The 19261-nt window shown below is 48.0% G+C and overlaps 1 protein-coding gene across 3 annotated transcripts in view; it reads left to right on the top strand.

The window, feature by feature from the left end:
• The window catches only part of cacna2d2a (calcium channel, voltage-dependent, alpha 2/delta subunit 2a), a 243488-nt gene that overhangs the window by 206960 nt on the left and 17267 nt on the right, over positions 1-19261 (top strand). For all 3 annotated transcript variants that reach the window (XM_018737693.2, XM_018737694.1, XM_018737695.1), the window contains exons 11-17: positions 3291-3452; positions 6707-6817; positions 8987-9065; positions 12495-12544; positions 16446-16535; positions 17548-17613; positions 19026-19100. In XM_018737693.2, coding sequence (XP_018593209.1) covers positions 3291-3452; positions 6707-6817; positions 8987-9065; positions 12495-12544; positions 16446-16535; positions 17548-17613; positions 19026-19100 — 633 coding nt within the window. The remainder of the gene's footprint in view (positions 1-3290; positions 3453-6706; positions 6818-8986; positions 9066-12494; positions 12545-16445; positions 16536-17547; positions 17614-19025; positions 19101-19261) is intronic.

A 19261-nucleotide genomic window follows, 5' to 3' on the forward strand; every position in this document is an offset into this window, starting at 1 on the left:
AAGCACCGTTATGAGCGTTGCCCTTAGAAAGTCAGTGGCCAAAAAAACTGCTTATCGCACTTATCTGACAGGCTCCCTTAGGGCCCCTGCACAGATTGGACCGCCAAAGATTCGCAGCGCTTTCCCATCACGGTGCCCCCTGCATTGACAGCCAGTTTCCAAGGTCACCGTCGCCGGTCAGCAAGACGCTGCTGTCCTCTGTCTCCTCTCGCCGTTGATCTCCTCGGCCTCTTTTACATACGAGGGCGCGCCAGCGGTCCGCTGCAAAGATGCAGGCGGCGCGGCGGGGCTGGAAAAGGGCCAGGAACCGCTAAAGGCGGCCAGGTAAAACACAGGCCCCAGATGCACGCGTCACACGCGGCGTGGTCAAGTGTCGAATCCCCGGACAGTTTCTGTTGTCGCTGAACCGAGCGCAGAATCGTCGCAGTGTGCGTTATACGACACGCTCTGCTGGCGGCGCACATTGACGGCCTGGGCTGCAACGGGCATCCTTTTAGAGTGCTCGGCATGGTCTCGCTGAGGACTGACTCCGGCACCGGTAAGTGTCAAGGAGCACACTCTAACCTGCAGAGCCGCGATGGAAAGAGTGTGTGGAAAGTGCATCTTTAGTTCTCGGCAAAAAAGGATGTAGATGATAGCACTCCAGAGAAGAGCTGTGGCATTGAGCGAGGGCAGTGCGGGGTCAAGGTGGCCCAAGAACAAGAGGAATGGCCCAGAAACGGTAGTAGCCATAAAAAGTTCAGTTTAATCTTATTTGGTCTGGTGGGTGTCAGAAAACACACACACACACACACTTTCTCTCTCACACACATATACACAGTCAAACATGCCCTTCTTGAAAAAGGCTTTTCCTCTCGCCTGTTCTGGATCAGTATGTCTGAGATGCCGAGGAGGTGCCCGGGGAGGTGTGATGCCAGAGGAATACAGCTAACAGTAACGGAAAGGGGGTGTGAGAGGGTTAGACTGGGCAGCCAGAGCAGTGTGTAAGTCACACCCACCGCCTTTATGTGCGCAGGTAAGCCCCAGTGGTAAGCGGTTACCCCGGGGTCACTTGATGTCCTCATGAAAGGACACCGAAAGCCTTGGGTGTTGGCCGGTTAGAGAGGTGGTGATTGGAAAAGATGGTTAGGATATGAAGCCTCTGATGTCCCTGATGGCTGCAAGCCTCACACACGTAAACATGTACACACAGACACACACACGCGCACACACACACACACAGACTGCAGTCCTGTTGCTGTCACCTGTCCCCACTCTGGGGAGAGTGTCATACCAGGGTGGGTTCAAGCTTCTGTTCAGTGGAAGAGCTGGTCCCATTCTTAACTTGATGACGCCCCCTACTGTCGAGCCAGGGCACTGCAGCAGTTGAAGGTCATACAGGCTGAAGACAGATGTTCTCCTCTGATGATGGAGGGTTTCTTTCTCCATTTCTTCCTCGCCTTTGGCCTGTCGTATAAAACATGTTAAACTGTTGGTCCGGTGATCCCTGCTCATTTCTAATTTACTTCTTCGGCATAGGTGCTGTCTGATCCTTATCCACAACATGGTCAATAATAGTGTTATTGTAATATATATATATATATATATATATATATATATATATATATACTGTATATATAATATTATATAATAGTATATATAATAGTGTACCTTTCACATAGTTATGCATGAAGAGGAATTCCTGTGATATTACAGTCAGCTGTCTCGCCGGTGAACGTAGCCGTATTCAGCACGGAGGCGTCAAATGGCCAGGTTCCGCTCGGACTGACTCGTAGGTTCTTTCCTGGATTACATTAATATGTTGTTAAAGAAGCCATAATTTATCAAGTACAGCAGATAGTGTCGTTGTTAAGTCTTGAATTTCTCCGGTAAATTTCCAAGCTGTATTAATGAGTACATTACAAGCCTCTTTGGTTGCATCGTTTAGCCATGAATAAATGCAAAACTCTTAAAACCACATTTCAGGTAGAGAGTGTATTCCGTAATCCTTGATGTTGAACCTAAAATCTCACAGGGCAAAACCTTACTTTCTTTTCCATGTTGTGTCTTTGCAAAGGACCGGTAAAATGTGATAAAAACCACGTCCATATAGACAAATGTCAGCTTTTCACAAGGTAAATTTCTAACTGATTAGGCCATTATTCTGTCTAGAAAATGTCAAAGAATCTGCGAGCGACCTTCAAGAAAGAGAACATTAAAACAAGGACATTAGTGAAGTTGCTGTTTGGAATTGGAAATCAGCAGACTGGTGTCTTTGCTTGGGCTGCACTCGTGTTTAAACCCATTTGCTTGTATCTTGAAGCATTTCCAATGCACCTGTCCTTTATGCACAGCCTGTAATTATAAAGGTTTTCTCCAGCATGCCAATGAGGTACACACAGCTGCCTTCGCAACACCCACTGGCGGCAGTCTCAATATTCTCTCAGACTCCCTCGCCGATCTCCCCCAGTAGCCTTGTCTCACAGAGGGGGTAGGGGTCGCAGCCCAGTGTCCGCCGTGCTCTGATCGTAATGCTTGCTTGGAGCGGAGGAACTAACTGTGCTCTCAGTTGGTCAAATACGGATTGCTCCTGGAGTTATAATTGTCCCTATGCTGACAATCACAGTCACATGACAGTAATGAAGGTCAAGTCACTATTTTTTACAAACTGCATGAGGTGATCATGTTCTGACATGCAGTACTTGTGTTAAACTTGCATGTATATGTACAGCATTTACATTTATTCATTTAGCAGACGCTTTTGTCCAAAGCGACGTACATCTCAGCAAAAGTACAATTTATGCATTACATTGAGAGAAGGAGACATAGCTGCAGACATGAAAGTCTCAAGCAAACCTAGTTTGTTCCCTACCACTTGCTGCACCGATTTTCATCGAGGTTCAGCATTTACACTGTAACCCACATTGAACAAGCAGTGATGGATGGATGGATGGATGGATGGATGGATGGATGGATGGATGGATGGATGGATGGATGGATGGATGGATGGATGGATGGATGGATGGATGGATGGATGGATGGATGGATGGCAGGCAGGCAGGCATTTTCATTGTTCTGTTTTTGATTAACACTATGATCCAGTCCAAGGTGCATGGAAGTCAAGTCAACATGAGTCAAGGTGATTGATGTAATGCATCAGTAAGCTGCGTTGTAGTGCAACTTCTCAAAATTTGCCAGGTTTAGGCGATGAAGTGAAACTGCAGCCTCCACTAAGGCTCACACCGCCTTTCAACTTACACCATCTCAGCGAAATTATTTTTACCAGGTTTTTCTCCCCCTCTGTCCCTCAGTTCAACCAGATGGCCAAGGCAGTGGTGCCCTGTTTCAATAACCTGGTTCAGGCCAATGTTCGCAACAAGAAGATCTTCAAGGAGGCAGTTCAGCATATGACAGCTAAGGGTACCACCGACTACAAATCTGGCTTCCACTTTGCCTTCCAGCAGCTTCTCAACGTAAGTTAGAATTCAGCCTGGTTTTTTTTTTTTCTTTTTTTTCACTTCTCCAAGTGTCATTATTTCACTTCAGTTAATTTTTTTATATAGCGCTCTTCTCGACAAGGTGACTGATGAGTCAGTATGTAAACAGGTCGGTGGGTAGACTGAATTAGATCATCTGCCTCACCGGCCTCATTTTAAATTAAAATAGTATCCATTTGCTGAATACATCTCTGTCCTGGATGAACATCTTCTCCAAGCGTTCTCCTGTGTTCTTGTTTTTAGTCCAATGTACATGATTAGGATTAAGACTGTGATTCTTTGTGTTTCAAACTTCACAGATAAGTGGAAGATAGTGGGTTGACATTTACTGATTTCATTTCATTAAGCAGAAAGACAAAATGCTCTGAGGGGGCACTCAGAAGCAGCCCTTTCAGGATTCCTTCCAGAAATCGTACACACTGCCTGCAGTGACTTCAGCGTGACAGATACCCCACCCCCGGCCCTCTGTTCCGTTATGTGTACAAATTATTCTTAGACAATATTGCTGTTTAAAAAAAGCACGCTTTTTTGTTCGTCTGGGTTCTGAGAAAGTGTTTAGCGATTAGCATTTCAGCTGGAACACCCACGACCCCTCTGTTTCCTGTGATTTTTATTTTCTCCTCTTGGGATTTTCTATTTCCATTTATATTGAAAAGAGTTAATTGCGCCTGAGCAGAATGTGCGCGGCCCCCGCACACAAAGCCCGAGCGACCCACTTTTAACCCCCCGCCGAGCCTCCGAAAACCCACTCCAGTTGTCATTTTGTTGTGCTCTCTTCAGGCTTCCTTTGTAAAGCCATTTGTCATCTAAGTCATTCACTGTGGAGCACCTGTAGCCCCCTGTGCGCAACTTTGGAGCTCCGATAGCTTCTCCGTAATTTTCATCCATCGTTTCCGTATATGTTTTCATGTCTTGGCGAAGCTTAAGAAAACAACATCGACAGTTTGCAGTGCATTTAGTTATGGCTCAAGGTAGAAGTGCTTTGAAGGCCATGACCAAACATCTCCGTCTCGGAGAGGACCCTCGGAGTATCTCGTGGAAAATGCAGCATGTCCGTTTTCACCAGTATCCTCAGGCGCTACTGAGAAGGGATGAATAACTTATAAGATTACATTTTCAAGGTGTTCCGATCGCTTTGATGTCTAAAAACGGAAAGCAGCCTGTTCTTGAATGGTCCGAGCGTCGAGGGTCGGCAGCAGAACTGCGATAGCCACGTGTGCTCGGAGTGATAGCGCTTTGTGCCGCCCGCAACGTGGAGGTGCACCCACAAAATGTACGTTCAAGGACAAAATACTATGGTAACACCATGCTTTTTGTGTCACTGACAAGATTAGGCTTTCATGTCCTTTCCTAACAGGCAGTCAACAGAAATACTGTTTTAAGTTGGGCACAATCAACATAAATGCTGTATTATGCGTTTCGTTCAGTTCTGGTAGCATTCATTTGATGCCATACTTGAAACGTCTCTCAAGGCTTTAACAAGACTGGCTTTTCTGTCCTGGCACTTGTCTTCTGTCTTAAATCTTGTCTCCATGAAGCAGGACAGAAATATACTTAACTCTAATTTAACTGTCAATTTTTTTTTTAACCAGAGGGAAGAAGAGAAACGTAATGTGATTATAAAGCGACACATTTGGAATGCGCAGCAGATCCCCAGAGCACGGTTTCATGCACTTCACCTATTAAAAAAAATCAACAGTCAACAATTCATTCAGAATAGCTGACAATTATGGTAGTAAAGGTCACTATGAAAAATGTATAAAAAAAATGTTTATTTCACTCCATTCAAAGAAGCTCATCCTTCTTATTTTTTTTTTTTCACTTAAGTTTGAATGTACTTTTTAGTCTGTATTAGTTTGCTAGAAGGCAGTGAGCATCACTTAGTGCCCCCACTGTACAAAAATAGGAGACGAGAGCGCCGCTGGATTAGCAAACAGCCATCAATTCCCCGTGAGGCCAGTGAACGCCAACTGGTTGATGTATCAACTTGGCAAAGTGTATTAAAATGAAGGAGAAAAAAGGCATTTTAATCTGCATCCACAGCAGTTGCATTACATAATTGGCATCTGAGCCATCATAAAAAAAAACTGTTATTGTAATGATATTATTTATCTTTATTAGAATCTTGTCAGACTGACACTGTGCAGGACTGCATATCAATGCTCCTGTCAAGCAGGCCATTTGCAGAGCGAACGAAAGCGACCGCGGGCAGCCGGCGCCCTTCCACCAGACAGCAGTGACAAAAGCACAAATGGGAAGTGAAATGCTGAAAGCTTCACTCAGCATCCTCGGAAAAACCTTTGTGGTTTTTTTTTTTTTTTTTTTTTTTTAGAAGTGCTGTTCAAAACTATATGTCCCTGTGTCACAAACCTTTGCAAATGCTGAATGTTAATACAGTAATGTGCGACACTTCACAATAAAGCTGGTACTACGTGGTAGTGCAAGCATGTTAAAATACCAAAGGTTGTTTTCCAGGAACCCTGCTGAGAGCCGAGGGTCAGAGTGGCATGACCACGGTGGCCTCTGCTTTATTCTGAGCACTTACTCTGCTCGTATGCAGTCGGCCCGTAAGCCGCGCTGGATAAAAGCATCCACAAAGTGAATAAATGCAAATGTAAATGGAATGTCTTCACCTTGCTTAACTGTGAATGTATTTCCATCTTCCTTCTTGACCATGCCCTTCATGTCATGTGGAAGAGTTCAAGTGCTGAAAGGGTGCTGTAGACTGGGGGGGGGGGGTGAAGAAATCATAGGACTTGGCTTTCAAAGACTTCTGTGGAGATGGTTTAAATCAGGGGTCAATAGACCACTTGGGGTCCACGAATGGGCTTCTGGGGGCCTATGAAATGCAGGCTTGGTTTGAAAATAAATCTCATACTATATGCAAGTTGGACATTTTTCTTAGAAGGGTCCTTAATTTTCATTAGATTCTTGAAAGGGTTGGTGGTCTTGAAAAGGTTAAGAACCTGTGATGTACATCCTTCTTTGTGTCTCCTGTTTTCAGTCCACCGATCTCATAAATATAAAAGGAATGTGTCAAAGTGAAGCTATAATCTGTTAGGTGAGCTTTTTGGTCATATGAAGTTCATATATTCTTATTTTGGAACACTGACAAATCTCCAGAGTTGGACAGACTTGAGCATTCGAACAACCACATCTCCTTCCTTCTGTTCCTCTCTCCTTCCTCTTCTCTTTATGACTCAATTCCCCTTTCTCTTCCCTCGCCACAGGACAGCAATGTCCCTCGAGCCAACTGCAACAAGATGATCATGATGTTCACTGACGGCGGTGAAGATCGAGCACAGGACATATTTGAGAAGTACAACTGGCCCAACAAGACGGTGAGCGTGGCACATTCGCTTGTTTTGACGACGATTCTGTTTTGTGACAGTGCTCCTTTTCATCCATGTATTCATTTTTGTTCTGTCCTTAGATTTTTAGTTTTGTTAGTAGTGTTGTTGATTACAGAACGGAATCCTTTAGACTGACAGAATCATGTCTTACCAAGAATGACCTCCTCTGGCTGACCTCCCATCCTGGTTCTTTTTCCCACAGTTTAACTCTTAGCCTTGAACATTTGTTTTGCAGTGTCAGTTCCTACATTTTTAATCCCTTTCTCATCCCCCTCGCTTTTCCCCTCAATTTTCAGTGGCCTTAAAAGCAGGAGATTTGCTTGTACTTTTAACAGCTCTAATCCACGTAATAATTAGCTGCTTAATCAACAGAGTCTTCAGATCAACAACAAGCTCCTTCTTCCTTTCTTCTCCCCTACTGGTGTCCTCTGTCTTTCCACACCTCATTGTTACTTATCCTTTCATGCAAGAGAAAGAAGACTGGCCAACTCCCTAGTTTTCCCACTCCTTCTGTACGGCATCTTCCTTAACCACACTGCTTATTCATATTTAAAATCATCTGCGCATTGTCAGGAATTGTTCAGTTCTGGATCGCAGTGGTCCGGAGCCTATGATGGAAGCACGGGGTACAAGGTAGGGTACACCTCGGACACGACACCGGTCAACCAGCACGTAGTCATGCACTCTTTGAGTCACGCAAATACAGACTAGAGGCAATTTGGTGTCACCAATTCACCAGAAACACATGTCTTTGGACTGTGGGAGGAAACCAGAGCCCTTGCAGGAAACCCACACAAACACAGAGGGAATACGACAGCGACATGTGATGACAGCGGGAACATGAAAACTTCACAGAGGCTCGGCCGGATTCAAACCCGCAACCCGAGCACTAGGACTACCGGCTGCGTCACTGTGCTGCCCGTCTTCAAAATCACCGACCCCGTTTTGTTGTGCGCAGCTGAATTTTGCCTAGATGTAAAAGAGAAGCCATGTGGTATTGAGTATAGCCAGAGATACAAACCAAACAAAGGAAGAAAAAGAACAGGGCAACAGAGAGCTGGAGATGCGGAGAGCAAAGTGATTCCCATCCCTTGGGCGTGGCCACGTGACCTGCGGTGCCCTCCAAACCGACGAACGGCACCGTAGCCGTCTGAGAACGCACCCGTTAATTAAACTAGAGCGTCAGCGTTTCTCCCAAAACAAGTACAAATCCACCGAGTGTTCAGCGTACCAAACATTCACGTTCCTCCCGCTAATTTAAAACTCGCTCCAGAATTTAGATCCGTAATGATAGTAAGGGAAATTACTGTTTCTAGACGCACAGTGACGCTTTTAAAGACCATTTGTCTGGATGGAAGGGGTGGCCTTGTGTTCCTAAATTGTTATAAATAGTTTTTCTGTTTGCAGCACGAGCATCTGCGTAGTCGTCTCACGTAACTTGAGCTGTTGAATTTAGGGACACTTCTGGTAATTTTCTAACAGAATGAATAATTCTCTACATACTATGCTAATTTGACATAATTGCCACAGTTCTGCAGAAATACCTCTCAGTGTATTTTGGCGGTAGTAGAGGCAGGAGAATGCATGGAATTAACACACGGTAGATGCATACGGCATTATTGCTTGCCTATTATATGAATAGTCTCTTATTGGGCGCCGTGTGCGTACGGTAGCTATCGGCGGTTCATGCTGGTCCTTTGTGAGATCCCCCGAGGGCCATAAAGGCAGTGTGTATGACTGATTCTCATGGCACTGGAGCCAGGTGTTTGGTTTGGATGTGGTGAGCCCTGGCCTCTCATGCCGCCTCACGGTTGGCCTACAGGACACCCCGACTCTCCGGCTGTCTCTCTGACTAATAAACATTTTCACCACAAGTGTTCCCCGTAAAATGATCTTTCATTGTGGCTTTTATTCTTTTCCCTTTTAATATTCTGCCACTTTGGGGGAAAATCGTAAATCAGCCCTGGAAAGACACTCCCTGACCTTGTTGATAACCTGAAATGCAAATCCAGGCAGATGCTTTCCTTTCCAGGCTGAAATACTTTGAAATGGGACTCGTTCGTAGCAGGTGCTTCTTTAAGGAAGATGGTTTTGAGCCTCTGCCCTGTGGCCATTGAAGAATAATGTAGCCCCACCTTTCTCTCCCGCTCTCCAAAGGTGCGAGTGTTTACCTTCTCCGTGGGGCAGCACAACTACGACGTGACTCCCCTGCAGTGGATCGCTTGTGCGAACAAAGGTGGGTGCCGTGCCGACGGCCAGTTTGGCGCCCGAGTCTTCCTCCGCCTCCGGTGGTCCTCTGCCTTTGACGCGACCTGTCGCCGCAGCGGAGTTTAGCTCCGGCCGCTCGTTTGTTTCTTCCGTTTGTCGTCCGCCGCTCCTCGCTCGCCGGATGAGTCCATCGAGGACCCGCGGCAGCGCCGAAGCCCCCGCGCGGACGAGAGAGAACTGTGCCAGTTCCCCTATCGCCCCTCTTTGTCGAGTTACCCAGCTCGGCGGCTAATGCCATTCAGCTGTGGTTGTTTGCTTTTTTGTTCCTGCATTTCAGCATCTCTCTCATGCGTGGCTTGTCATTAATGAGCAACACAGCAACACTTACAAAGCTGCTAATTAATTAACTGAAAAGTAAGCCAAGTGCTTCCACAGAAGTTGTAATTAATTAGAGCAGGAAGCAGTGTTTTTCGCGTGATAACCAAGGCATCTTTCATATGTACCAAAGGCGGCTTGAGCTGTGGATTACGCGTCTCCGCTGTTTACTGCTGCGATGATTACGATGGGACCGAAATGCATTTGTGCACCTCGAAAAAGTAATACAGGAACTCTGACATTTGCCCTCGCTGGAGCTGCCGCTGTGCTTTTCATTATTTCACTGTCTTTGCATGCGACATGCGATGCGTCGAGGACTCCCGCCCCGCTCTTCTGGGGTTCCAAAGTCATCGGCACCTTTGTTCCGCCCTTTCTGCCAGCCTCAACTTGAGTTTACGGGGTTCTCAGACATAGTTCTGATGAAAATGGGCCTCTTCGAGTCCTGCGTTTAGGTGCGTATGGAGCGGGGCATCCTGTGCCCGCTGGTGTAGCCGAGGTCTCGCCTTCTTACAAGATGTTCCTGGAGATTCTATCCAGCTTAAATGTGCGCACCTACCGAAGGCCAGCTGCCTTCTCTCCAGCCTCACACCCAAAATTACAGCCCCATCTTCAGGCACCAAGCCCATCCCCCTGCGTAAGAGTGGTGGCTGAACCAGGACAATTAGTCTTCCCTATATATCCCCGTCGAGCCCCCGCAGACAGACGGATGCTCGCTCGTCCTCGGACCCAACGCGTCCCCAGCGTGCGGGAGATTTATGGCCAAAGCTGCTCCAATAAGAGAGCTCCCTGCCCCCCGCCCCCACTGGCACATCTCAGCATGTCCCCACGTGAGCTCCTTCTCTCCAACACAGGTTAAAACACGAAACTTCCACAAGTGTCATGCGGAATTTAATGTGCAGTAGGAATGTGTGCCAAGCCGCCAAATAATTCGATTGCAAGCATGAGTATCTTCAAGAATTCAATTGAAAAAAAAAAAAAAGTCTAAAATGCATTCAGTTCCAGTGTGGTATGTTAATTCTTTTGAACCAACTTTATGGTGACGCGTCAAACTCGATTAAAGTCACGGAGCCAGTGATGAAGTAGCAGAAATGAACGTGATGACAGATGCACCGCGTGCTCTCATTGGTGCCGGCGACGTGAGTAAGGCTCTCGTTGTTCCTCCAGACCTCAGGGTTTCCTCATCATGTCGCTTTAACACTGTAACGAACACCCTCGTAATCGGCTAACGAGACACTTATGAATAATTTAGAATTCCTCCTCCAACACGCGTTTGTGGAGATAGGCTCCAGGACACTCGGGATCATTTGCCAATTTTTGTCAATCCCCTCACTTTTGTCGTGTTCCGTGGCAATCGATGTCACGTAGAGGAAAGCGTGCGCTGGAACGGTGCCACGGCGAAGGATCCGAAGCGTACGGCGCACGCTGCGTGCTCCCGGTTCGAGGGGCGGGCCCTGGCAGTACGGATCAGGACTCGATGGCAAAGACGGCCATCGAGCGACGTGCCGACGGCGGATGGGCGAGACGCTGAACTTCCACAGGTCACGTCGCACTTTCATAAGTTTTCTTAAAGGAGTTTAAAGGCAGCTTTTCGGCCAAAGAACCAGTAATTACGCACTTTCTTCAGCTCTCGGTCCGCTGCACCGCAAAATACCCTGCGGTCGTCGTGCAGAAAGTCGTCTCCTCACTCGCTCCTCACCTTGCTCGCCCAATAGGAGGCCAGACTTTCCCTTTCATTTACTGCTGGAGTGTCACTGTGTGTGTGTGTGTGCAGAAAAATAACTCTTTAATTCAGTACATCAGAGTGTGAGATTTTCCTGCCGATTAACATTCCGTGGACGGCATCTGCAGGCTCCTGTATTTCAGCATCTCATCGTACAAACGCTTCTCTCCTTCACGCCGCTCCGGAGCTGTGGCCATTGACCCAGCAAGCTGCTGCTCGTAGACCTGGCCCGCATTGTCTTAACTAATCCGTTGTTCCGCCACTGTATGCCAAGGAGGCACTTGCGCGGAGCACGTATAAATAAATAAACAAGCGTCAGAGACGTAGAGGTCGCAGTGAATCACAGAGCTTCGCGAGTCCCCGGCCTCCTCCCTTCTCCAGCAGGCCAAATGCTGCTTCGCTCACACGTCGGCTTCTGGTTGCGGTTTGTCGTCACTATCGACCAGTTGAGTACTTTCAAGCAGCGGTGACCTCCTCCTCGAGGCAGTGCGAGCACGTAGAGGTGGAAAATATGCGATGTAGCGTTTCCGGTGTCCTGCCACGTCGATGTTCCCTGATAACCGACACCGAGATGATCCGGATACGCTTAAAAAAATACACGTGTTCTTTTTCTCATGGCGCCATTTGAATGCTGTGTGGCAGCAGGTGGTGTAGGGGTTACTCACCTTGTAGTGAAAGGACTTGGATACTGCAGTGGGGGGATTCAAACCCCAGTCCTCAGGGTAACTTCTAGGAACGTCCCCTGAAAATGGTACAGTAAAAATGGCCCAGCTCAATAAATGGGTAAAAAAACGAATTAACTTTATGTACAGATGTCCCACTGCAAGTCTCTTTGGAAAGAAAGGTCAGCTAAATGAATAAATAATTGTAACAAATAAATTGTGTCCTAGACAGCCATATCTAGCCTAAGGCAAAGCAGAGGATAGTAGAGTAAGGTCCTGGCATGGACTATACATATTATAATAGGATGGCACAGGTGCTTTTGTAGTCCCCAGCTTATGAGTCTTTGAAGGCTCTTCTCTGCCTGTGTGTGTCTGTATGTATTTGCACGCACACATGCACATTTCTCCTCTAATTTATTTGACCTTTACCTTTAATGAGCAGAGTCATTGTAGTAATTTTATTTATGTGGCCCTATCCATCTTATGACAGTTTGCACATGGCATCGCATAGAGGTGAACGTCCTGACAAATGCCGTTTCACTTCGTTGGCTCCTCCTCGTGGAGGGCTCTGGCAAAAGAAATCGGCCCGCAGAAAGGCCCGTGGGCGTCCAAAATACTTGTACCTGAATCCCGAGACTGGAAGCATTCATTTTCCATGCCCGTTGCTGTGGCGGTGATGCGCTTCTCCTCTGTTCTGCAGGCTACTACTTCGAGATCCCGTCCATCGGTGCCATCAGGATCAACACCCAGGTGAGCATCAATGAGCAATGAGCAGCGCTCACCTTCAAGCTCACCTCCATGGGCTGGAGGCACATCGTCAGGGGGCACGCTGCGGTCCACGGTGATGAGGGAAACGGGAAATGTGCGCACGGCCTCTGCCGGGCACGCGCTGCTGGACGTGCCCGCCAAGAGACACGTCCGCTGACAGAGGGAAGAGAGTGACACTCGCACACCTCTTCATTCATCCGAAACACAAATTCCAAAAGCGCAAACGTGGCTGACCACGGCCTGTGTAATGAGCCTCCCTGGGGTGAAGTGTAGCCCTCCATGCCGAGGGTGTCCCTGTTTCTATAGAGCGCGGCAGAGGAGAGGAAAGGAGAGAGGACAGAAAGAGTTCGGAGAGGTGGGAGAACAAGCCGCTAATTAATTTGACTCTCTCTCTCTTTCTCGCTCATTGTCTTCCCTGTTCTCTGTCTCTCTGTTATCAGTTGCGAGTCTCTCTCCCCACTCCATCCACCTCTCTGCAATTACCCAGCAGAGACAATTTTGGAGGAGACAGCGTACTGAGGGCGGGAGGAGAGAACAGGGCTGCCGTGCCTCTGCCCGTCAGGCTTCCTGTGTTCCTCATTAAGATCTGTGCGCCACCTGAAACACGACACACAGCTTCGCTGCATCTTCTCAACATCTTCCCGTCTCAGCCTCTCTGCGTGTCCTTGACTCCGCCACTTCAACACCCTTACGGCTTACCATAGTACTGCACGCGCTGTCGCACAAGAGCTCTTACTGCCACGAGCAGCACTAGTACAGCTGAGGTCCTGCAAGCAGGCATCATATGGACACACGCAGATGCACGTGCGTGGCGGTCACTCCGGTGCCATTCTACACCTCTCTCTGATGGGAAGTCGTTTAAATGCCAGGTCACCTGCGAGCCCTTGGTAATACAGGTTAATAAGGCCGATACTTTCTGTGGCCTTTTGCGGAATCACCCAAGGCCCACCTATTTGCGTGTCTCCCTGTGTGTGTGTGTTAAATGTGGGTAAAGAGGTAGGAGAAGGACATTCTAAGCCTGTTTCGTATTACAGCCAACTAAGGAGCATTTTAAAGGTGAACCTGTGTCCCTTCCTGCCAGAGTGACAGGGTTTAGATCACGGTTGGTTTGTAACAACGCACCCAGGATACACATTTCCTCTGTTCCTCAAGTGTCACGTCACACTGCACCGCATAGAAATGACCAGTGTTTTTCACTCTGCGGACAAAGAATGCAGGCAGGGTCTGGTACATTCTTTGGTGAAATAATATCCTGCTCCGAAGACCCACAAACTTTCCCATAAGCCTTTGCTCTTACCGTGATTCCCACCACCATTCCCGGCACCGTTCCCTCCAACATTCTGAGCCGCTGTCCCGCCAGCATTTCCACCACTGTTCCTACCAGTATTTACCCCATCATTCCCGTCGTCTTGTCTGCATTCCAACTTAATTCTTCAGACTTCACGTTTTCATACCCTTGTTATTTAGAGGTTGCTGCTATGAGGAGATGTTCAGTGTAGGGGTTTTGTACACAAAAGACAACATCGGTGTTGTTTCCATGCTAATTCCATTGAGCAGAACGAATGTGCTTCAGTGGCACAGCTCCACTGGGACACGGAGAGGCCACGGCTGCTAAGTGACCCAATACATTACACATCTCATGTACTTACCTGGCCTGATCGCTAACTTCAATGTCCTCGGCTGTGCTCTGTCCTTGCGCTCTCTTAAATACACCGTCCAGTCTGTTTTGCTGCCAGAATGGAGTACCGAACCCACCTAATTTCGGTGTTTGACTTTGGATATGCTGGAAGTGAAGCAATAGCTCAGCCATGGCCGAGAAATGCCCGAAAAATGCACGTTTCGGGAAGGTATCGAATGATACGGATTGACCGGAGGTCACAAAAGGCAAGTAACGACCCCGAGCACTGAGTAGGAGTCGCCTAGGAGGGCCAAGGCAGTCAGAAGCTCCCCTTTGGGACAGTGAGGGTTCGAGAAGCCAGGCAGTTTGGGGGTATTGCCCCCTACCTCTGGGCTCTGTAAAGACCCTCTGCCCAGCCATGCACAGCTGCCTCCAGCCCCCCAGCAACGATACTGAGGACTTATTGAGGGAAACCTGACTGACTGCTGCAGGTTCTGCTTCGGCTTTCCGTCGCCCCCCTTCAACTGTCGGGGCTGCAAGCGGAGATCCAAGAGAGGCTGACAAGCCGGTATGGTGCCATTCAGTTCCCCCGAATAGACTTTCAGCTGTTCCATTAGTGCGCGGTAATTATATTCTAATATCTGCCAATTCCTTTAATAGGTTTCATACAGCAGGTGCAGCTGCATTGCTGGATTCACACACGGTGCCACGCTAGGGCCAATGCGAGGGTCCCCGAGCAGCCGTTGCTACGCTGCACTCTCGATATTAAAGTACATCGCAGCAGTTATTACCCCACATTATGCTGCATTACATTTTTTGTCTTTATTCATCAAGCGCAGTAGAAGTTCTGTGCACAGGTTGCAGTTGGAAAGAACCTAATTTTCCCCTGCAAACTAATGGGTGTCAAATAAAATTAGCATACAAAATAACCCATCAGGTACTAGCCTGAAAGGCCTGCTGTTTTGTTTAAGATGTTTTAGCATAACCACATCCCCTGCAGATGTATTTTCATCTGTTGCCACACTAAGTGGCTGCCGGTAGCCGTGATTTTTCTCTGCGTCAGCACCGCGCTGACAGTCTCGCGCTGTTCCTTTGTCGATGAGGACTTCGGTCACTTACAGGATGGGTTACCTGTCTCAGCTTTTCATTCATGAATAAAACAACCGAGAGACTTGTATCAGACTGGCGGAGAAGAACCCCAGGAGTTCTGCGCTTCCCCGCCGAGGTGTGATGGGCAGCTCGTGGCGTCGGTACACCCAGCGGCATTTTGCCAGAGCAATTTGATTATGCAGTAATCTTTCTTGTCAAAAAGCGAAAGATTGGCATGAGAGGAGAGAGGGCGAGGGAAAGACAATAAAAAGGAGCGATAAAATCTTTGACAGCACGGAGATTTAGTGGAACCTTAAAATTTAGACCGTCTTTTTTATATTTATGGAAGAACAAGGTCAGGTGTGAGACAGATGTGGTGATGAGCATCTATTTACTCTATTTAGGCATCAATGAGTGTACAGTTATGTGGCAGGCTGTGACTCCTTGTTGCACCACTCGGTTGTTTAGCATATCCAAGCCATGTGGGCGGGGCTGAGGTAAAGCTGGTGGAAGGAGCCACCTGTCAATCAGTGCTGCAAGGTGACCGGTACGGCAGCAGGGACGGGGAGCTCAGTCTTTCCACTGGGATTCAGAAGAGACGGCTCTACCGGCAGAGTTCTTTGGTGCATCATAATGTCCGCTGCTTTTATGCATCTCAGCAGAAAGTTTTCATGTCTTTTTAAGAACGTAGCAGTAACGATTTATATCAGCGATGAAATCGGAGCCGCACCTCCGGTGTGGAAGTGCTCACTTTGACCAGTAACACAATGAGCCTCTTGTTTTCCGGAGAAAAGGCATCCGCGGGTGTTGAGTTTGGCCGCTGATACGGCTCTGGGCTCGGTGCATTACCTCCAGTCCCCTTCCCCGCCTGCGAGTTTCACGGCGAGTCTGGTAAAAAACGTGGTGTCTCCCCGTAACACCAGCGCCAGGGTATTCGTGGTGCTGCATTGCCTTCCTGGGGCTCCATAAAGTTCTGAACACAGTTTATACCAGATCCTCGTCCACATGGTACGCAGTAAACTTTTACAGATTCACATTGCCTTCGAATTCTGTTAATTACTGTTCTGCAACTGTAGTGTCCCCCAAATATTTGCCAAAAAAGCATATTTTAAGTTCGGCATCAGAAGCAAATTTCTGACCAGGTCTGTGTGTGTGCGTGTCTCGTTCATGTTTCAGGAGTACCTGGATGTCCTGGGGCGCCCAATGGTGCTGGCAGGGAATCGGGCCAAGCAGGTGCAGTGGACCAACGTGTACCAGGACGCTTTGGTGAGACCCTCCTCCCCCAGCGTCACCTCAGCACCTGGTTTATTTTAGCTTGGTGACGGTAACGGAAATTCGAACCGACTTGCACCTGTGACTTTTTTTTTAGCGTTCCAACAGGAAGGCCAAAATTACACTTATGTATTCAGGTACTAAACGATTTCTGTCGCCAGGAAAGGACTGGCAGGCGTTTCTCTCAGCCAGGGACTAAATGGCAAGTGTCACTCCTAGATAAGGTGTGTGTATGAACCCCGTGATGACGGCAGCAATAGAGAGGCAATTTGCATACATTAGCATTAGCACATGCGCGGCGCCCTGTGCGGCGAGAGCACAGCAGGGAGCGTAAGTGGCGCGTCTGGCGGGAGGCACCGCTTTCTTTTTGGCCCCATTGCGAGCTGGAGCCATGCGCTGTCTGCGAAGGCAAGGCATGGTCCACCACCTCCCCTCTAAGAGACACATCGTGGGATTAGAGGGAGAGGAAAGGCAGGATTACAGCTCGCGGCACGGCGTGCGCATAGCTGGGGCAAGCGAGCCAGGGGGTCATCCCGCTGCAGATTAGAGAGCGCGCGGATCGCGGCTCCGCGACGCGGCGCAACCGTCGTCACCAGCAGTCTTCATCATTGAAATCTCTGGGCAACATTTTTGTCATTCCTTGAGTTTAATTTACAGTCTGATCACTTCAAAGAACACCCCTCCAGTTCCATGCTCCAATTAGCATATATTACTGTTATTATTGTTATTATTTAATTGCTTAGCCAACTCTTTTATCCAAAGCCAAACTCATCTACAGAGGTAAGTATTTCAGTGGAGCAAATCAGGGTAATTCCCTTTCCCAGGGGTTCTACCCTATGGCCTGGGATTTGGGAGTCTTTAACCACTACGCTACCTGCTGTCTCATTTGCCAAATACTGCATGATAATGCAAGGTGTTGACGACATCCCAGGGAGCGGCTCTGGGGAGCCCACCGGTCTACTCTGCTCAGGCCTCACTCTGTATTTACTCTTTGTGTTTCTTCCAGGGTCTGGGACTGGTGATCACTGGCACCGTGCCCGTGTTTAACCTCACTGCGGACGGCACCTCAAAGGTACAACAGGACACCCGGTACCCTGGAACGTAATGTAGACCTGTGCATTGTAGCGCCTCTGCAGACAGGACCTGTAAGGTACCGCAGGACCCCCCAGTACGCTGGAATGTAGCGTAAGATACGGCTTCACCCTCTCTCCACTCACAGTTACACTTCCCATTTCGGAAGTCCCGCGTAGGCCGAGCTGTACGAAACGCCATCGAGTTCTCGTAAGGCAAACCTGACCCCTAGTGGTCAGCGGCGCCCATCGCATCGCACTGACAGTCCTGTCCGTCCCTGAGTTCCTTTGGGACCGCGCCATCGATTTTCCTCAACAGTCAGCGGAACCTTGTCTGTTTATTCACTGTTACTTATTCGTCCTTGATGGATTGTCAATGTTTTACTACTGCTGTGCTTATTAAAAACATGCATTAGTAATTACTAAACAATGAAAAATAGAGGTTTGATCCATGCATCTTGAGTTTTGCTAGCCTAGCTAGGAATGCCATTACACACACAGTCAAACTAAAGTCAGGAGTTTTCCAGAACAGCACATCTTCATGCCAAGGGAGTTGGACGTGGAGGAAACCCATGGAAAATACTGTGAGAAAACAGTGTAAACAGCACTGTTCCCTGATTCAAACCAGCGAACCCTGAAGCCGGATGTTTTTTTTTTTTTAGGCACACAGTCACCATCTCTGTAATTGTACACAACATTCAATAGCACTTACATAAAAATGCATGTTCTACAGCTGGTGAAGAAGCAAAGTTATAACGCTCACTCTGCCTAACCAGTCCCTCCTTCTACACACGCTGTATGTAAGGGACCCCCCAGCTGTGCCAGGTGTGACCTGCCAGGTTACTCAGTTGCAACAGTTCGGTTGCTACCAGAGTCACTGCAAATCAGCGATAACCCCACACCTCACGCAAACACACCAGCACAATCATACACATGCACACACACACACACACACACACCTACACACGGATAGCAGCCTGCCTCCCAGCTCAGTGCGCTGTAAAGCAGGTGTGACACCTGAGGTGGTGGTGTGCGACTCGAGGAAATGTCACCCTATCGGTTCAGCCGAGCCTGCCGATTTGGTTTCCACAGGGCTGAATGGTAATTCTTTCTCCAGGCCCGAGGTGCGGCTCCGTAAAGGTCAAATTCCATGTAAATAGAAATGGAGTTTAGATTGAGAACACTTACAGCCAGAATGCAGCTCCTGGGGGGGCCACGGTGCAGGGGGCAGCAGCTCTCTCTCACATTTTTTTGCACTGAAATAAAAGGAATTTTCTCACTTGTTCCCACACACACTCACTGCCAGACAGACACACAAACATGTGCATCCAAATGTAGAGGCAGACATAAACGCATGTACCACACACACACAAAGAGGTATTTTTCACACTTGTTGCTCATTCTTTCTCTACAGAACCAGCTCATCCTTGGAGTAATGGGAGTGGACATCGCACTCAGTGAGATCAAGAGCCTAACACCAAGATACAAAGTGGGTGTTACCATCACATACATTACCTGGTTTTTGCAGACTTACATTTATTCATTTAGCAAATGCTTTTCTCCAAAGCAGCTTGCAATTATTCACCCATTTATACAGCTGGGAAATTTTACTGGAGCAGTTCAGGATAAGTACCTTGCTCAAGGGTACTA

This window comes from Scleropages formosus, chromosome 2, assembly GCF_900964775.1.
Source record: "Scleropages formosus chromosome 2, fSclFor1.1, whole genome shotgun sequence".
NCBI classification, from domain to species: Eukaryota; Metazoa; Chordata; class Actinopteri; order Osteoglossiformes; family Osteoglossidae; genus Scleropages; species Scleropages formosus.